The 21,498-nt window shown below is 32.7% G+C and overlaps 2 protein-coding genes across 3 annotated transcripts in view; one reads left to right on the plus strand and one right to left on the minus strand.

Moving 5' to 3' along the window:
* The first annotated feature begins 2,938 nt into the window (after positions 1 to 2,938).
* On the plus strand, positions 2,939 to 9,854 carry LOC134692818 (DNA fragmentation factor subunit alpha-like). Its single transcript, XM_063553397.1, has 5 exons — positions 2,939 to 3,039; positions 5,621 to 5,722; positions 6,277 to 6,435; positions 7,371 to 7,504; positions 8,891 to 9,854. The coding sequence occupies exons 2-5, from the start codon at positions 5,629 to 5,631 to the stop codon at positions 9,104 to 9,106; spliced, it is 603 nt and encodes a 200-aa protein (XP_063409467.1). The 5' UTR covers positions 2,939 to 3,039; positions 5,621 to 5,628; the 3' UTR covers positions 9,107 to 9,854.
* A 3,699-nt stretch (positions 9,855 to 13,553) lies between these two features.
* LOC134693886 (exocyst complex component 8-like) overlaps positions 13,554 to 21,498 on the minus strand; it is a 32,139-nt gene continuing 24,194 nt past the window's right edge. For both annotated transcript variants that reach the window (XM_063554832.1, XM_063554831.1), the window contains exons 15-16: positions 20,702 to 20,892; positions 13,554 to 15,987 (exon numbers count right to left, since the gene is read on the minus strand). In XM_063554832.1, coding sequence (XP_063410902.1) covers positions 15,826 to 15,987; positions 20,702 to 20,892 — 353 coding nt within the window. In that variant the 3' untranslated portion in view covers positions 13,554 to 15,825. The remainder of the gene's footprint in view (positions 15,988 to 20,701; positions 20,893 to 21,498) is intronic.

A 21,498-nucleotide genomic window follows, 5' to 3' on the forward strand; every position in this document is an offset into this window, starting at 1 on the left:
TAGGAAAACAAATTCTGAGCATGTGCATGCCTGTGTATTCATACCCAACTAAAATGTGGCGGGAGGCTCAATGTTCGATCACGGCCATATGTATTCACTGAAAGGATAATTTGCTGTGTCTATCCATTTAGCATTTACTTAATCTTATCTTAATCAATTTATATAATGCTATCATGTATCCATCTTCGCTAGCCAAGGGTTACGATCCAGTATCGCTCTCTTCACCCGTGGCGGATTGAGATAATATTTCGGAGACACAAGGTAAGGATTTTTATTGGTTGCAGAAGAAACTCGATCGCTGCATCCAATCAAAAAGCGCCTATAACATGATCACGGCGTGTGAATGTAGACAGTGTTTGTAAACAACTGCCACGAGTTTATTGTGCAACAAGTCTTTACATCACTAAACATACGACTATATTTAGTGACAAATTGAATGTTTTAATCAACTAATAGAAGTTCCTGTGTATATTTCATGCACAAATGCATGAATGTTGACGTAAATTTTCATTTCCGGCTTTACCAAGTGGGTAAAATCTAGACTAAACTGGATCCCTGTTGTGTTTACTTATCGCTACACTGCCTTCGGTGCGAAGCTATAGATATATGGAAGTGTTTAACGACCTTGACTGGCTTTTCAGCCCTCGCACGGTCGGTATAGAAGCTATAGATAGAACGGCGGACCAGTTTAAATCTAGACGCTACCGTGTTTTTACCTCCAAATTGAAGAGTTCAAGTGCTACCATTGGTCAAGAATAATGTATTTGGAATGGGCGTGACTTTAATCTTCCGATAGATGGCGCAACATCGATATCACAAATGATCCTCGGCTAGCGAAGATGTCATGTATCGGTCTTCATCTATCGTCCGACTACCAGGGGCGTAGCTAGAAAGAAACGACGTGGAAGGAACAAACGCCGAGCGGAGCGAGGGGAAAATTTTTTGAGACCCTATTATCGCGGCAGAACTTTTTTTTCGGTTTAGGGGTCATAGGACGGTTAAAAGAGGCGCTATATGTTAATTGAAATTCATGAATGAAAAACTATTAATTATATAAATCTTCTGAATAGAGTTATGCATAAACAACACGTATTTGTGATACAGAATCTACTAAAAACTGTCCAATATCTGCTCTACGGGTCTGGGCAGAAACAAACCTCTCTATTACTTTGTCAATATTCACACTGAAGTCCCGATGAATATGCAGTATTTCTATGTAACTGTCGTTGTTCATTGTTGATCGTACATTTGTTGTCAATTGCATACGTAGTACCGTGGTTGATAGATCTCCATCAGGGCATGGTAACACTCTCAAGATGTTATAAACCAACGTACGTGTTCTGCATCGAGCGACCTCCCAATCGAATTCGCCAAAATTACATGCCAAGTCAGTTTCATATGTCTCAGACAATATTGAAATGTGTTCGTTTGTGATTTTTCCTACAACACGATGAAGCAGATACAGCGCAAAGAAGCGATTTTCTGATAATACTTGGCGCGACTCCACTCTCCAGTTCCCTTATCATATGGTCTATGAACGCAAAAAAAAATAATGAGACTTTCCAATACTGCTTTGACGTAGTTGCAGGGTAATTGGCTCCGGTAGTCAGTGGACCACATCGCCTCGGCATATTTTTAACGATATCGAAGGGATCTGATAATTCTAATGCCGATTGGTACATCTCATTACAAACTGATGAACTGTACACTGTAAAATGTGCCTCAAAACTACATGTTTTAGACTGAGTATTACAAATTCAAATCTTGTAAAAGATACAAGTTACTTCCGATTTTGTCATAACCTCAAAAATAAAAATTATTTTGAAACGTTATTTAATGTTAATTCATCGATAAAAAGAGTGACAACATAGTTGTTTCCTTTAACATTCAATTTATAAATTTTTATTGTGCCATTTCTTTCTTGCTTGCCGAATCCATGTGCACGCAATTGTGTGTTAGCGTATAGGGAGCTGCGATCTTTTTCTGCATTACTCGAAAACTTGTTACTATGTTGTCAAATTAATATCCGGGATAGATGGAAAGACTCCAACAGTCTCCGAACGATAAACAAATATCACAATCATAATAGTCTTAGCTAATACATACATCACGCTGTCCGATTCCGATTAACCAACACATCTCTCTCTCTTCTGTTTTTTTTTTTTTTTTTTTTTTTTTGTGAAAACGACGTGGATGCACGTGCTGTCGTGCCTCCGGGTAGCTACGCCCCTGACTACATGTATTTAACAACAAAAAGGGGGGTATATTTTTTTCTAAAAAGATATTCTCATCCCCAATTTGACGAACATTTTCTGTTAATCAGATGAGTATCGAAAAAAAAATCGTTGATAAGATAACATATTAATATTGTCTGGCTCAGAAAAACTTGAAACCCAATAAACTCGATTACCCTCTTTGAAGTTAAAAATATATATGTATATATTTTGTTTTGTTTGCACGTTTATTTCAATAATGGCTATTTTTATAATTATAAGACTGTTTTTCTTTCTTCAGAAATTTATCTGTCGACTCATTTAAATTACTCACAGCCTATTATATAATGAAACAGTCGTTTTTATGCCCCACCTACGATATTAGGGGGCATTATGTTTTCTGGTATGTGTGTCCGTTCGTCTGTTCGTCCGTTCGTATGTTCGTCCGTCCGTCCGTTTGTCCGTCTGTCCCGCTATTGGTTAAAGTTTTTGGTTGACTCAAGGTAGTTTTTGATGAAGTTGAAGTCCAATCTACTTCAAACTTTCTAATTTTAATGCCAAATTAGAGTTTTTATCCCAACATGCCCAATGTCACGGTCCACTGAACATGGAAAATGATAGTGCGAGTGGGGCATTCGTGTTACTGTACTCAGGTACTGGGGACACATTCTTGTTTATGACACAGAATTGAATTCCGGCTGAATTTCCGCGTCTTTTCCGGTACGATCGAATTTTAACACAGATTGTTTTATTTCCGGTTTGATTTCTTAAGTATTTGTCGCAAGAATTGTCGAGTCTTCAAGTTGTTTCCTTATTAGTTATACAGGTAAATCAATACAGCTTTACATATACAATTCTAAATCATAAATTCTACTTCCATCAATGCACCTTGATAACGTAAGACATGTAAGATAGCAAAATATACACCGTGTGGCGTGTAACTGTAAGGCAGTATCTGTATCTGTATTAGGAAATCCCTCCTTCAAAGGAGCACTTCACAATGAATATGTTATCAAGGGTCTATATGTCTATATACACTTAGTTCGAAAATATAAAGAATAAAAATATATAAATGTACGCCCCGTGGGGTGTACGTTGGCTACAGTCTTTGACTCTTGCTCTTGCTAGACGGTAAGGTCTTTAAGAGTTCGTTTCTCTTGGCATGTAGAGCATAGCATAATTTTCTGGTTATGTATTCTACCATAAAACAATTGTCAGTGCATTGGCATCTGCAACCACAAGCACATAATAAGTGACTCGGATCTAAAATGAGCTGTGCGTCTACTACAACGTTGGTAAGATTAAAGCATTTGGTACAGTTTCTAAAGCTACAGAGAAAGCTTTCAAGTTCATGCAGGTATGGCATGCGGATTTCATGCAAAGTCTAACATTTAAGATGGAAGTGATCTACCGTTTCTGCAGATTGTTTGCATAGTAAGCAGGTTGGATCTACACTATTTTGATTAAATGAAGCTTTGTTACTTTGAAGATAGTAGGTACCTGTAAGAAGCTTTAGTTTTGTTTGAAGACGACTTATATCCTGGGATGATGTGCCAACACTTGCAAGACAAGGATGAGTGTTTCGCCAGAGTATATTGTTAGTGGATACATGTAGATAATTGAGAGAACTGTATACTTATGTTATACAGTTATAGTTAAACTAAGATTTAACCTCAAACTAATTGCAACAGAAAATGTTTCAGTTCAAATCTATAGCATTATGCCCTTTATATACACAGAAAAAAGTCTCATAAAATCTAACTTGAGGAAAACTCAAAATCAGCACTTTTAATTTTCTATGGAAATTAACATTGGAAGGGGAGATAACTCTTACAAAAATGAGTCTTTTTTGGTTGTTTTTCTTGAAATTTATGTACAGTATGATACTTTCATGGGGTTATAAGTTTGTATTTGACTGAAATATATAATCTTCTGCTAATGAAATGTACAAAACCAAAATGGTATGGGTAGTTTCATTTTTTTCATGCATTTTTCATAAAAGAATTTGCATATTTGAAGCTTTGTAACCATTTTGAAAAAATAATGTGAAAATTTGGTAATGTTTATATCTGTATATTATATTATTTCAGCAACTTACTTATCTAAAGAAACTTTAAACCACAAAAAGAAGAATACATGCTTAATTATTTTTATCAAATTTGAGATTCTTTACCTTGACATGTTGAAAAATTCAATAAATGGTCAACTAATGAATTACGAAATCTAGATTATAGCTTGATGAAATATATGAAAACACCTTAAGAGTTGTTTATTATACTGTAAAGACCACTAAAAAATCCAGAATCAATACATTCTGATGAATAGAAGCAGTAAAGTTAACTTTATATCAATTTTGATTGATATTTCTGCCTTTTTTGCAAGAGTTATCTCCCTTTTCAATACAAATCTCCATAGGAATTTTAAATGGTGATTTTTTTAGTCTTCCTCAAGTAAGATTTTATGGGACTTTTTTCTGTGTATATTTGGGGTATAATGCTATAGATTTAAACTTAAAAATCTTCTGTTGCAATTACTTTTAGGTTAGGGTCAAATTTATGCTAGATTGACTGGACTAGAAGGAAATGCAATTGATAGCAACTACATCACAAGTACATGTAAATAAATTCCAGCTATTTGTTAAAGACAAAGGTATCCGTGTACTTCCTGGTTGAAACTTGAAAGCTCATACCAAATAACATGTTTAGGCAGCAACCATTTGATTTTCGGGGGGTGGGGGGGGGGGGGGGGCTATGGTTTTTTTTGGAAAAAAAAGTTTGTTTCCAGGTTTTGGTGAAAAAAATAATTTGTTTCGGACCTTGAGAAAAAAAAATTGTTTGTTTCACCCTCAGCTGCCACTATATGTAATGCTAAAATTGAAAGAAAAAAAATGTTTTCGGTTTGTCGCTAAAAAAATAGATTGCCGATTGCGAAAAAAAAAGTTTGCACAGAAAAAATAACCATAGCCCCCCCCCCCCCCGAAATTCAAATGGTTGCTGCCTTACAGTTTTGCTCTTCAGAGACATGTAGGAGGAACCTATTCATAATAGTTATGACGTCTGGCAAGGTCATAACTATATAAGTACAAAGGAGAAACTACATTAGTGATAATAATTTTACAAGAGAGGATAATTTACAAGAGAGATAACTCTGTCATCCCGAAAAAGATTGAAGACATAGGAAGGCGTCCCAGAAAAAAAAAATTGCCTTGCCAGACGTCATAATTATTTGCACTAGGAGGAACCTACATTTGTACCAGTAATCAGTAAACATGATGATTTATTAATGGCAATGCAACAATGCATGCATGTATTGAGTAAAAAGGTTTTTAAACACGTATAACAACTTTATATATATATATAATCAAATAAAGTGTTTTAATATTTGAAAATAACTATCATTTTAATAAGGATTCTGAATGGCTGGTGCCAGACCTTTCAAGATCTGGAACCAAGACAGAAGTGTAAAGAAAGGGATTGTAGCATCTTCTCTCCAAGAACTAGTTCAGAAAGGTATTATGCTATAAAGATAAGAAAATTGGATAGAAAAAAAACCAATGACTTGATATACATGTACAATGATATATATATATCACATTTTTCTTTAAAAAAAATCAGATGACAAAATTTTAATTGAGTGTGGTCTGACTGAGAGACATTTTCTGAATTAAAAAAAAAAGGTTTTAAATCATTTACCATGTTTACAATGACATACATGTAGAAAATAAACTAAAAAAGCTGAACAAATAAGAATAGTTGAGAAATAGCAGCTTTCCCTGCAGTATTAATATCAGGATTACAGTTGTGGATTCAAACATACTTTCATGGATTGAGGAACAATTGTACTTTGTAGAAATTTGAATTTGGATTGGCAAATATTGCATATAATCTCCTGAGAAAAACTTGTACTTCATGAACATTTTAACTGATAAAAGCCACATAAAGCGACATAATCCACAAACTGGTCAGTGGTATCACACAAATAATAAAGAATCCATAATACAAGAAACAGTTTTAATTAGCCTAACATGAAAATTTTGTAATCAATAATACTTTTTTTAATTTAGGAAAAGATAAATTAGGTATTACAAGTACAGATGGGTTACGTGTTGTTATAGCAGAGGATGGAACAGAGGTTGATGATGAGGATTACTTTGTTTTCCTTCCTCATAACTCAACCTTGATGATCTTACCTAAAGGTCAGATCTGGAGACCTGAAGGCATAGGTAGGTATAATAGAGCCTGGTGTCATTAGTTAATTTATTTTTCTATCACTTGACATTCACCTTGACCATGAACTTTTATTGGAAACAGAGTAGAAAATGCAAGGAACTATATATTTTCTACATATTGTTAATTCATTTTTTATGTAACATCATCAAGAACATTCTGGCAACACCTGACTTGTTTGTTTTATAACGTAAAAAAAATGTGATATTTTATTTCACATACAAAATTAGGGGATGTTGCCAATGAATCATGATATTTAATTGCAACCAACAAAATCTTTAAACCAATAGAACTTGTACTCTACATCTCATGTGGATTCAACTTTTTCAGTCCATCCACACCACTCTAATTTTTGTCTTGTATTTTGAAATCTATTGCAAATTCTACATTTTAATTGCATTGTACAGATTTACAAGTAACCTCAGACTTTTTTCATTAGAATATACATACATGTATAACTAATGGAATCAAATATTTATATATTACCAAAATATGCCATTTTTAATAACCTGACAACAATATTGTAACTATATCCCTTCTGAATAAGTCTATTTCATTTTAAAGGTTTGGTTAGTTTTTGCTGTGAATGTCAACATTTTTTAGCTTTGTAAAGAATATTACCATAAAAGATTATTTTCATATTCAACATTCATCAACTTCCTTATTACCAATTAATTTATTTATATTCTATAAATTGGTTGTTGTCTCTTTGATACATTCCCCATTTCCATTCTCAATTTTATAACATAATGTACATGATTGTGTAAAATTTTTCCATTCATTTTTCTAGGAAATTTTATTATCAATCTTATGGTTAACATGCTTTACTGTGCGAAGCATTTTTTCAATTGCTTTTTAACTTCCTGTTGATAAAATTTGAAAATCTTATGTAGCTCACGTAGTTGTAACTGTTGTACATGGCTTGTTACAGGTGAAGTGTCGGGCCATGATGAACCTGATTTTATTGGAGGAGGAACGGAAATTTCTGAGAGGTCCAAAGAAATGATTGCTGGCTTACAGAAAAATATAACTCGCATTATAACACTATCAAATGAAGATTTACAGGTTTGTACATAATACTTAATGTTTACAAGCTTACAAAAAAAGTACCGGTACTCACATTATGAAAGACAATAACAATCAAAACCAAGGAGTATACAAGACTAAAAAAAACCAAAGGACATTTACATCAACAGTTATAAATAATAAATAAGAAACAACACAAACTCCGCTAAATTGAAATTGTCAATGTTTTAGGTATGTTTAAAACACAAAATGTTCAGGTTTACAAAAAACTAATGTGTCAGAATGAAAAAAATGGCCCAACTCACACAAAAAGCTGAAAACTATACCTAGTTGTCTAAAGGAGTAAGTTCGGTAAGGGCCATATTTGGCCCCAATTATAAAGTTCATAGTTACAAGACAAAAAATATCTTAAGTTGCCTTACAGACATGTTAGAAAGTTAAACAGAACTGTTTTTGTCAAAGTTGAATTCTAACACGTAGATTTTTACATCCATAAAAGGTAAAAATAAGGGATTTTGGTGAAATTTGACAAAATCAGCTAGATTTCAACCAAATGAAGGACTAGGAAACATAGAGCGCAGGCGTCGACAAGCTTAAGATTCAAATTAGACATGTGAAATGTCTTCACAAACATTATTTTAAAAGATCTTTGTTGTCGACGTATGCGCTCTATGTTTCCTGTCCAATAATCTATGTAAATTTACCCATTTTCATTGATTTTTTCGTGAAAAATCAATACGAGTACAACTTGTGACGTCATAATGAAACAAAGAAACGTAAAATGTTCAACAAAATGGTTTATATCCTAGGTGATCAATGTATTAGCTGTAATTTATCGTGATATTGGTCGATAAATCTGATTTTGAAATTTACGCTAAAAAAGGGGGCCATTTTAGGACCTTATCGAACATACTCCTTTGAAAGTCTATAACAATATATAGCTTATTATAGGTGTTTTCCCATTGTTGAAGGCTGTACAGTGACATATAAATGCTGACTTCCACATCCTTTGTTCTGTAATAGATACTTATTTCATTTTTTCTTTTAACATCAATTTTAAGTGATGCAAGTAATTGAATTCTTGAGAGTTCACTCATGGATTAGATGGGATTTGTGTTGCTGTGTCTTACTTTTTTATGTAGTAATTTAATTTGTAGACTGTTATTTGTCCTTTAGTTTTTAGCCATGGTTATTTTTAGATTTGTGATTTCTTATTCTGTACATATGTATTTTCAGTTTTTTTAATTTCATAATAACATTTATTTGATCTGATCCAGATTTACCACTTTCCTTGGCATATTTCTGTAGATATATTTCTTAAAATGTTTGCATATTGCTATCTTTCGATGATTTTTCTGTTTTGACTGTAAACATGAAATAAAAGTTTTTTCACGAGTTCAGGTTTGTTTTAATTTTTATTTTCAGCTGATAGTTGATTTGGCCATTGGGCATTTAGCACATCTTCTGCAGGACACAGAAAACTATGCAAAAACAGTACAGGAAGCTTGTCAGCGCCACCTGGATGAGAGATCACAGACTACGCAAGCATTGGACTTATTACAACTTTATCATAATGCAAGACAAAATAGTCCATTCATTGGAGATGATGAAACTAAGAGACAAAAACTTGCAAATACATAAAATGAAAGATGTTCAACCTTACATGACATTCCATTTTCATTGACAATTTTGTGTTCAATATCAAACAATAGTTTTGCAATAATATTTCTCAATTCAGTGACATCATATTTATATAATTCTCAGAAACTACAGCACTACTATCTATCCATAGATATCATGAATATTAGGCATTGAAAAAACAATTTTCAAATTCAAGCATTTTTTATATCACAATGCTTATGTGTTAATGTCACAGATGGAAATTATTGTTTAAATATGTCATTTACACCAATTGACCTCATATCAACCTGTGTAACTAAATAAAAAAATAACAGCTCTATAAATATATACCTCGAAATTCAATATCTGTCTTTTTCAGTATCATCATTTTTGTAAAATCTTTTGGACCAATCAGATTGTTTAAACTAATGATATATCCATATAAAATCATATACAGTGAAACCTGTTTAAACCAAACCTTTTCAGGACTTAAGATTTTGTATGGTTTTGGTCGATGTATGGTTTTATCAGGTTCACAATGCCCATTATTTGATATGACAGTGCTTACGAACATGTTTGGTTTATACAGGTTTCCGGTTTTTACAGGATTCAGATTAGTCATGATCAGGATTCACTGTAACAATAAGTTTTTAATAAGTCATATGATGAATACAATGTATCACCGAAATATGCAGATGAAAGTGCTGGTTATGTTTTTGTTATATCACAATATGTAAGACAATTTTATTCAATAATGTGTTTTTTATACGACCGCAAATTTTGAAAAAATTTTCGTCGTATATTGCTATCACGTTGGCGTCGTCGTCGTCGTCCGAATACTTTAAGTTTTCGCACTCTAACTTTAGTAAAAGTGAATAGAAATCTATGAAATTTTAACACAAGGTTTATGACCACAAAAGGAAGGCTGGTATTGATTTTGGGAGTTTTGGTCACAACATTTTAGGAATTAGGGACCAAAAAGGGCCCAAATAAGCATTTTCTTGGTTTTCGCACTATAACTTTAGTTTAAGTTAATAGAAATCTATGAAATTTTGACACAAGGTTTATGACCACAAAAGAAAGGTTGGGATTGATTTTGGGAGTTTTGGTTTCAACAGTTCAGGAATTAGGGGCCAAAAAAGGGCCCAAATAAGCATTATTCTTGGTTTTCGCACAATAACTTTAGTTAAAGTAAATAGAAATCAATGAAATTTAAACACAATGTTTATGACCACAAAAGAAAGGTTGGTATTGATTTTGGGAGTTTCGGTCCCAACAGTTTAGGAATTAGGGGCCAAAAAGGGACCCAAATAAGCATTTTTCTTGGTTTTCACACCATAGCGTTAGTAGAAGTAAATAGAAATCTATGAAATTTAAACACAAGGTTTATGACTATTAAAGGAAGGTTGGTATTGATTTTGGGAGTTTTGGTCCCAACAGTTAAGGAAAAAGGGGCCCAAAGGGTCCAAAATTAAATTTTGTTTGATTTCATCAAAATTGAATAATTGGGGTTCTTTAATATGCCGAATCTAACTGTGTATGTAGATTCTTAATTTTTGGTCCCGTTTTCAAATTTGTCTACATTAAGGTCCAAAGGGTCCAAAATTAAACTTAGTTTGATTTTAACAAAAATTGAAACCTTTGGGTTCTTTGATATGCTGAATCTAAAAATGTACTTAGATTTTTGATTATTGGCCCAGTTTTCAAGTTGGCCCAAATCGAGGTCCAAAATTAAACATTGTTTGATTTCATCAAAAATTGAATAATTGGGGTTCTTTGATATGCCAAATCTAACTGTGTATGTAGATTCTTAATGTTTGGTCCAGTTTTAAAATTGGTCTTAATTAAAGTGCAAAGGGTCCAAAATTAAACTAAGTTTGATTTTAACAAAAATTAAATTCTTGGGCCTCTTTGATATGCTGAATCTAAACATGTACTTAGATTTTTGATTATGGGCCCAGTTTTCAAGTTGGTCCAAATCAGGATCTAAAATTATTATATTAAGTATTGTGCAATAGCAAGTCTTTTCAATTGCACAGTATTGTGCAATGGCAAGAAATATCTAATTTCACATATTGTGAAATAGCAATTTTTTTTTTAATTAAGAGTTATCTTTCTTTGTCCAGTATAGTAAGCAAGAAATATCTGCAAGATTTTTTTTTAATTGGAGTTATCTTTCTTTGTCCAGAATCAACTTAAATCTTTGTTATATACAATATACAATGTATATTCACTTTTTACTACCAACTGATAAATTTAAATAATCTTTACCATTCAGTGATAACAAGCAGTTTTTTTACATCTTAATATTTTATGATGTATTTAAATGAGTAGTAATTGTTGCAAACTCCATTAGAATATTTTAATCGAAATTAGTTTTGGAATAAGGGAAAGGGGGAGGTGATTAAAAAATTGGGTTCAATTTTTCTCATTTGAAATTTCATAAATAAAAAGAAAATTTCTTCAAACATTTTTTTGAGAGGATTAATATTCAACAGCATAGTGAATTGCTCTATGAGAAAACAAAAATTTTAAGTTCATTTGAATACATTCATTCTGTGTCAAAAACCTATGCTGTGTCAACTATTTAATCACAATCCAAATTTAGAGCGGAATCCAGCTTGAATGTTGTGTCCATACTTGCCCCAACTGTTCAGGGTTCAACCTCTGCGGTCGTATAAAGCTACGCCCTGCGGAGCATCTGGTTAAAACTTTTTATAAGAAAATAAAAGTGCCATGTTTTTATTCATGTGTTTTATTAATCTTGTATTTAAGAAGTTAATGCTTCACCAAGCTCATTTAATTCTCCCTATGAGTGTGAATATAACTTTATTCCTACACATTTTTGTCAAGTTAATTAAAAAATTGTCCACACAACATTTTTTTTAAATATATGTACCCCTGTTTATATAGGTACAATAAAAAACTTGTGCAGTTGTAATTATAACCTGTTTGATAATTTATCAGATTGATTTCTTTGAGTTTCCCATTACCCACCTTGGATTTAACTATTAAGAAAGATGTAAGAGCTAGTCTGAACATAATAGATGGATTTCACATGGTTGTGTTCACTTCACAATTTCTTTTCGTCAGATTAATTATCAAGGTTACCCATTACAAAGCTCAACAAAATCAGTCAAATTGACAAATGAAATGAACTTTGCCACTTCCACATTGAAGACATCTCCAACTGAAGGAAACTAAATTGCAGATGTAGTTTGTTTTCCTTGCAACCCAATGATGTTAAGGTTTGAAGTATAAAATAAAAAACCTTAATAACCAGGACACCATGAGGGCAACATAGTCTAGCTTGCCAAGCTCCAAATCAACCATTGCCTGTGTGTGCTCTTTTGTTGAAGGATTTTGTGATTTTCCATTGTTCAGTTTAAAATGGGAATACTTTAATTGCAAGATGGTGTACTTTTAGTTATGTAAAAATGAGGTGTGGCACTATGCACCAGTGTTACAATTAGGTGGTAGTGAGCTTGTATGGCCTTGACGATGAGAAAAAAACATTACATATAGTCAGCTGTAATATAAAGGTGAAAATGTGAAATGATTCAAAGGAGAAATTTGACATGAACCAATGACAAAAAAACCCACTATACTGTAGTAGCCGACATATTGTCAGGACTTTGATTTTCATGAACTATTCACAAAATTACACATGAATGAAGGTGTTCATATTTTGTATAAGTTTGAATGACGGTTGTATTGTGGGTTTGATTTAATCCTGAAGTATTTGCTGGGGTATTTTTATTTTGCAGAATGATTATAAACATACTGAAAATAGTTCTTGACCAAATCAATTTCTATGAATCTCCCTATATGTTTGGAAGTCTTTTCTGATTTGGATGAATTTGTCAACAATGCTTTCCTTGATAGAGGTTTGCTGCTCACAAGGGAGCTAATAAACAAAGAGTACTAAATGATCAAGTTGAAATCATCCCTTTGTAAATTTTACGGATGCCATCACAAGTAGGAATATCTGTTTCATAGATGGTATCAGATGAGTTACTTATGTCGTAACTACAATCCCTTTCCTTTTCAGGAATGTGACTTGGTGAATAAGACTATTTCTGGGTTTGTACTATTTTACATTAGCAACACGAAATACAATGTATGAAGCAGGATCTGCTTACCCTTCTGGAGCATCTGAGATTAACCTGAGTTTTTGATAGGGTTCATGTTGCAAGATTAACCCAAGTTTTTGATAGGGTTCATGTTGCATAGTCTTTAGTTTTCTATGTTGTGTCTTGTGTACTATTATTTGTCTGTGTGTCTATTTCTTATTTAGCCATGGCGTTGTCAGTTCATTTTCTATCTATGAGTTTGAATGTCCCCTGGTATCTTTTGCCTCTCTTTGAAAAACGATATACCACCTTCTATTGTAGAAAGGCATAAAAGTAAGTCAGCAGGATAAAATTTCCAAATAATATTAAAAGGATTAAATAACAATGAAATAAAGATATTCATATAATATCTTTAATAATTATCAAATAACAAAATAAAAACAAATATTGCACTTTACATATCAAAATAAATGAGAAATACTATAAATTATAAAATATGTTATATACATAAATTAAATCATCTTGGTTTTACTTTCTTTTCCAAACAAATCTGTCTTAAATTTGCGTTGATACATTATGATTTGGTTTAATGTAAGTTTGTGATATTTCTAATCCGAATTTCTCATGATCGAAGATTCGATTCCACAAATAATGTATGGTTCTTCACTTAAATTTGTTACACCTATAGATAATATTGCCTCAATTTGGTAACACCTAATTGAATTTAAATATTAAACTAGAGGCTCTTAAGAGCCTGTATCGCTCACCTGAAACAACCTGTTTTTTTTTATTCATATAAGATAAAGATAAAATTTGGCTACAAATTAACAACAGTTGGCCAGAACCTCATAGGGAAAGAAACATTTATGCTATGTTTGGTTTCAATCCATTCAGTGGTTCTCTAAAAGAAAACATTTGTATGTATTTCCCTTATGGCCCTATGTAAAACTAAGTCCCTGCTGGCTGCCATCTTGGATGACGGATCGGCTACAAAGTAACAACACTTGGTCAGCACCTCATAAGGAACATTCATGCCATGTTTGGTTTCATTCCATTCAGTGGTTCTCTAAAAGAAGTCATTTGTATGCATTTCCTATAGGGTACTATGTTAAACTAAATCCCTCGCTGGCGGCCATCTTGGATGATGGATCGGCTACAAAGTAACAACACTTGGTCAGCACCTCATAAGGAACATTCATGCCATGTTTGGTTTCATTCCATTCAGTGGTTCTTTAGAAGAAGTCATTTATATGCATTTCCAATAGGGTCCTATGTTAAACTAAGTCCTTCGCTGGCGGCCATCTTGGATGATGGATCAGCTACAAAGTAATAACACTTGGTCAGCACCCCATAAGGAACACTCATGCTATGTTTGGTCTTATTCCATTCAGTGGTTCTCTAAAAGAAGTCATTTGTATGCATTTCCCATAGGGTCCTATGTTAAACTAAGTCCCCCGCTGTCGGCCATCTTGGATGATGGATGGGCAACAAAGTAACAACACTTGGTCAGCACCCCATAAGGAACATTCATGCCATGTTTGGTTTCATTCCATTCAGTGGTTCTCTAAAAGAAGTCATTTATATGCATTTCCCATAGGGTCCTATGTTAAAATAAGTCCCCAGCTGGCGTCCATCTTGGATGATGGATCGGCAACAAAGTAACAACACTTGGTCAGTACTCCATAAGGAACATTTATGCTATGTTTGGTTTCATTCCATTTAGTGGTTCTCTAGGTGAAGACATTCGTATGCATTTCCCATAGGGTCCTATGTTAAACTAAGTTCCCCCCTGGCGGCCATCTTGGATGATGGATTGGCTACAAAGTAACAACACTTGGTCAGCACCCCATAAGGAACATTCATGCTATGTTTGGTTTCAATCCATTCAATGGTTCTCTAAAAGAAGTCATTTGTATGCATTTCCCATAGGGTCCTATGTTAAACTAAGTCCTTCGCTGGCGGCCATCTTGGATGATGGATCGGCAACAAAGTAACAATTTTGGTCAGCACTTCATAAGGAACATTCATTCCATGTTTGGTTTCATTCCATTCAGTGGTTCTCTAAAAGAAGAAGTCATTTGTATGCATTTCCCATAGGGTCCTTTGTTAAACTTAAGTCCCCCGCTGGCGGCCATCTTGGATGATGGATCGGCTACAAAGTAACAACACTTGGTCAGCATCTCATAAGGAACATTCATGCCATGTTTGGTTCCATTCCATTCCGTGGTTCTCTAGAAGAAGTTCAAAATGTAAATTGTTAACGACAACTACGACGACGGACGCCAAGTGGTGAGAAAAGCTCACTTGGCCCTTTGGGCCAGGTGAGCTAAAAAGGTTATAATCATATAAATAAGTATTTCTGATTTTGCAACATGTCCATAAAATCAATATAGAAAATGTGTTTTTTTTGTTTTTTTTCTAGCAAAAATGAAATGATAAAAAAAAAACCAAATTGAACTAATAATCTTTTAACAAATGTTCAAATTTGTGAAATATGGTAAAAGTCTGTGTTTTTATCACCACAAAGGAGATAAAAATGGTTATTTGTACACCAATGCAGTTTAACCATTTGAGGATTTTCAACTATTATTTTTATCACTATAACAGTAATATTAACATTGTACAATAAATGTTGGATCTGTATATTTTAATTATGGTTCTTCAAATTCAGCTAGCAGATGATTTAGAGATTGATTCTAGTTTTTTGTACTTTCCACTGATGGACATTAATTGTTTTGGGAATCCGATTGATCTTGTTTTAAACTGTTCTTCCACTTTCTTCATTAAGGTCTCCAGGATATATTTTGCATTCTTCAGTATAAACTTGTGCTGAAAAACATAAAGATACGATAAGCAAATTACAGTCAACATTATCAATATAAACTTGTGCTGAAAAACATATAACAATCAACATTATATCAATACTGTTAAAAACATCACAAAAACTAAGCAATACCTCTGATGTCCTTTATAGCCTGGATCACTTCAAACATGACATGTCATATGATTAATTTTAATGATATAATGTGACAGTACCCAAATTGCACCTATTTTGACAGTTTTTTCAACTACGTTTTTTTTTAAATCAAGACAAACATTTCCGTTTTGTGTTTATTTAGTAGCCGTATCCTTTTTTATTATATAGGTACACCAATTTGATTTTCAATTCACATGGAATCATCTAAAAATTGGTCTGAATTAATCTTCAAACCATCAATGATTCTGTAATGAGGAGTACCCAAATTGCATCCATGCTTAAATTTGCATCGTCAAATGTCTAATAACAGAGCTTTTGTTTATTTTTTTCTAATATTTTGAACAATTGGATATTTGTCCATGCTTACTCTTCTTTTTTTAAGAAATGGATACTTGAAACATATTGTGTTAGTTAATTTTAAAAAGATGACGTTTTGATGACGTCGCATGGCGACGTTTCAGTACATTTTGCTTTTCAGTAAAGACTTCATCTGTTGATAAATACTGTAAACATTTTGTGTATATCTAAATATATTTACCTACTGTGGATTCATTATTATTCGTTGGATACCAATTTTCGTGGATTTCGTGGGCACAGTCAAACCACGAAATTCAATATTCAACGAATGATAATTTTTCTATAGGTTTGAATGTAGACTTCAGCAAAACCACGAAATTAAATATCCACGAATATGCAAGTTTTTCTAAATCCATGAAAATTGGTACCAACGAAAATAAATGAATCCACAGTATGTTGAAAGACATGCATACTATCCGATCATAAAAATACAACTTCTTAAGTCTCTAGGAAATCTTACACTGCTATTTTTGCTAAATAGGTGCAATTTGGGTACTCTTATGTTACGCCTGCATTCTTGCATCCAAGCTATCCATTATGATTGTATCAGAGAGATTTGTTTTTGTTCAACTAAAGCTAATTGTACATTCCTTCTTTTTCGAATGATATATTGAAAAACTTTTATGGTTATTTGGGTTATAAATGGGTTTTTTTCTAAGGCCAAAATAAAAAAACATGTTTGTTTCCCCTCGCCCCGACCGGGTCAAAAAATCTTGGTGCTGTTTCATCAAGTTTGGAAGGCACTTTCGAGTTTGCCTGAGTATTAGCTTTTCTCATTAGGACGTCAAATGCATTTTGTGCATTACTATTAGTCTGATTATTGTTTTTGTCATTTGAAGGTGGTGCCTCCCCTATAATGTCAAATTTTACATGTATTAATATGTTATTAATAAAAGCTTTAATAACTGTCAAATCAGAAAGTAGTAAATATACACTTTAATGCTTCATTAGTTTTATGCACTAAATGTGCATATTTTGAATAGTGCTTGAAAGCAAAAGGATTGATAATCTAAATAAATACACTCAAATTGAGCACTAACAACTGATAACCAGATGCTCCGCAGGGCGTAGCTTTATACGACCGCAGAGGTTGAACCCTGAACAGTTGGGGCAAGTATGGACACAACATTCAAGCTGGATTCCGCTCTAAATTTGGATTGTGATTAAATAGTTGACACAGCATAGGTTTCTGACACAGAATGAATGTATTCAAATGAACTTTAAATTTTTGTTTTCTCTTAGAGCAATTCACTATGCTGTTGAATATTAATCCTCTCAAAAAAATGTTTGAAGAAATTTTCTTTTTATTTATGAAATTTCAAATGAGAAAAATTGAACCCAATTTTTTATTCACATCCCCCTTTCCCTTATTCCAAAACTAATTTCAATTAAAATATTCTAATGGAGTTTGCAACAATTACTACTCATTTAAATACATCATAAAATATTAAGATGTAAAAAAACTGCTTGTTATCACTGAATGGTAAAGATTATTTAAAGGAGTAGGGGCAATAAGGCCCTTATTTGGCCCCAAAATTACTGCAAATTTGAAAGTTATCATACATATTTTTTAAATCACTGAAAACTTGACTTAGGTATAAGGTACTAAGAAAAACAAAACAAATTTGACATTGAACAAGTTACCATGGCAACGAATCATGACCTAATTTGCATATTTTGTTAAATTTCGTGATTTTCCTTGTTTTTTCATCAAATTTTAAGTATATTTTAGATTGAAAAAGTATGTGCGCACCAAAGAAACAACTTTATATTTAGTGAGATTATGCCAATAGTTATAATAAAGCTTCTGTTAAATTATTTTGTTGTTTCTCGGCTGCGCAGGATGTTTCCTAAATGGAAATACTGCATAAATTCTGTATTTTTCATCGTTTTTGTGAAAACAATACATATTATGACGTAACTGTGACGTCATCAGATAAAAATCTTTATGTTTTTAATTTATATTTCTTGACCCTATGCATTTCTAAACATTATGTGTCAATTTGAAATGGTTATCAAACATTTTATTTTCTTGGGCCAAAACTAGGCCTTAATGCCCCTACTCCTTTATCAGTTGGTAGTAAAAAGTGAATATACATTGTATATTGTACATAACAAAGATTTAAGTTGATTCTGATCAAAGAAAGATAACTCCAATTAAAAAGAATTCTTGCAGATATTTCTTGCTTACTATACTGGACAAAGAAAGATAACTCTGAATTAAAAAAAAATTTGCTATTTCACAATATTGTGAAATTAGATATTTCTTGCCATTGCACAATACTGTGCAATTGAAAAGACTTGCTATTGCACAATACTTAATATAATAATTTTAGATCCTGATTTGGACCAACTTGAAAACTGGGCCCATAATCAAAAATCTAAGTACATGTTTAGATTCAGCATATCAAAGAGGCCCAAGAATTTAATTTTTGTTAAAATCAAACTTAGTTTAATTTTGGACCCTTTGCACTTTAATTTAGACCAATTTTAAAACTGGACCAAAAATTAAGAATCTACATACACAGTTAGATTTGGCATATCAAAGAACCCCAATTATTCAATTTTTGATGAAATCAAACAATGTTTAATTTTGGACCCTTTGCACTTTAATTTAGACCAATTTTAAAACTGGACCAAAAATTAAGAATCTACATACACAGTTAGATTTGGCATATCAAAGAACCTCAATTATTCAATTTTTGATGAAATCAAACAATGTTTAATTTTGGACCCCGATTTGGGCCAACTTGAAAACTGGGCCAATAATCAAAAATCTAAGTACATATTTAGATTCAGCATATCAAAGAACCCCAAGGTTTCAATTTTTGTTAAAATCAAACTAAGTTTAATTTTGGACCCTTTGGACCTTAATGTAGACCAATTTGAAAACGGGACCAAAAATTAAGAATCTACATACACAGTTAGATTCGGCATATTAAAGAACCCCAATTATTCAATTTTGATGAAATCAAACAAAGTTTAATTTTGGACCCTTTGGGCCCCTTTTTCCTTAACTGTTGGGACCAAAACTCCCAAAATCAATACCAACCTTCCTTTTATAGTCATAAACCTTGTGTTTAAATTTCATAGATTTCTATTTACTTATACTAACGCTATTGTGCGAAAACCAAGAAATGCTTATTTGGGTCCCTTTTTGGCCCCTAATTCCTAAACTGTTGGGACCGAAACTCCCAAAATCAATACCAACCTTCCTTTTGTGGTCATAAACATTGTGTTTAAATTTCATTGATTTCTATTTACTTTAACTAAAGTTATTGTGCGAAAACCAAGAATAATGCTTATTTGGGCCCTTTTTTGGCCCCTAATTCCTAAACTGTTGAAACCAAAATACCCAAAATCAATCCCAACCTTTCTTTTGTGGTCATAAACCTTGTGTCAAAATTTCATAGATTTCTATTAACTTAAACTAAAGTTATAGTGCGAAAACCAAGAAAATGCTTATTTGGGCCCTTTTTGGCCCCTAATTCCTAAAATGTTGGGACCAAAACTCCCAAAATCAATACCAGCCTTCCTTTTATGGTCATAAACCTTGTGTTAAAATTTCATAGATTTCTATTCACTTTTACTAAAGTTAGAGTGCGAAAACTAAAAGTATTCGGACGACGACGACGACGACGACGACAACGACGACGCAGACAACGACGCCAACGTGATAGCAATATACGATGAAATTTTTTTCAAAATTTGCGGTCGTATAAAAAATATATAAGTGGCCTCCAGTGGACAAGTCAAACCATCCATGACATCCAGTTAGGGAAAAACAAATAAAAAAATACCTGCCTGCCTGGTCTGTTTACAAAGAGTAGACCCGGGGGAGGGGAAACAGACATTCTTTTAAATGTGGCCTAAATGCAAAAAATTAAATTTAGAAAAAAATCATTTTCAGAGAATTTGGTGTTGATTATCTCATCAATGTGTTAAACCTTTTTTTTCTTATTTCAATTAATTTTAAAAAGATCTATGCAACAGAATGATTACTTCAAACATATAATGGTAGATGTTTAGAACAAGATAGAGAATCAAAATTTTGTAATAACAAATTGTCCAAGTTTTCACATGCAATGTGTTGTAATTATATCTTGTCTATTGACAGTTTCTAAATTCTAGGAAACAAGAGTTGTAGTAAGAAAATTCAAATCACCACTGAGCTAAATATGATTATTTGTAACACTTATTTGTGATTACCTCTGTTTTAAAATCTGGGCTTTTCAAACTATCTTCAAAGTGTAACAGCTGTGCTTTAAACACTTCAGTAATTGTATCTGTGATGAGGGGAGATAACTCCAATGTGTGTAATGTCAACAAATCTCTCGTCATCGTCATACAAATCTTGGCAAACTGAGCTGTATTCATCGTAAGTGCCACAAAACAGTTACCTATGAAATATAAAAAGACATTCATAACACACAATATTTTCAAATGATATAACTGCTTTTAAATGTCACAAGTATGGTATCACCATACAGGAACATACGTTAATTTTTGAGACAAGCATGAGGGCAAAGTGAACTACTGTGAAATTCAGATGGGGGATAACTCATGATAACATGAAATTCAATCTTACATGTTTTATGTTTTCATTCTTTTCAATAATCTTGTGCATCAGTTTTATGTTATTAGTTGAAAATAAACAGGTTTTATAGATGTAAATATAGATTCCGCAACTGCAACAAGTGTATTAGGATATTTCTCCACTCAAATATTTAAAGCGCGAGGCTTTCTGAGCTTTTTGAATAATTAAAATTTAACTGTTGAGAGTAAAGAAATATCGTAATACACAAGTTTAAGAGGTGAAATCTGTCTCTAATGACATTTATCCTTCCTTTTCAAAGATTTGAGGAAAGTTGTGTACTTTAAATGTGAAGTCATCAGACATGGTTGTTTTTTTTTCATGATGTCACAAAAAGAAATTCAGAAGAAACAAGAAAATTTAACGTCACAATTACATTTCAACTATTATTTGCCTGGAACAAAATTTTCAC

Source organism: Mytilus trossulus, chromosome 12, assembly GCF_036588685.1.
Source record: "Mytilus trossulus isolate FHL-02 chromosome 12, PNRI_Mtr1.1.1.hap1, whole genome shotgun sequence".
Classification (NCBI taxonomy): domain Eukaryota; kingdom Metazoa; phylum Mollusca; class Bivalvia; order Mytilida; family Mytilidae; genus Mytilus; species Mytilus trossulus.

Coding starts and splice junctions, on each gene's coding strand:
- LOC134692818 (XM_063553397.1), top strand. CDS start 5,629: ATGGCTGGTGCCAGACCTTTCAAGATCTGGAACCAAGACAGAAGTGTA. Junction 5,723..6,276: donor CCAAGAACTAGTTCAGAAAG/GTATTATGCTAT, acceptor TTTTTAATTTAG/GAAAAGATAAATTAGGTATT. Junction 6,436..7,370: donor CTGGAGACCTGAAGGCATAG/GTAGGTATAATA, acceptor GGCTTGTTACAG/GTGAAGTGTCGGGCCATGAT.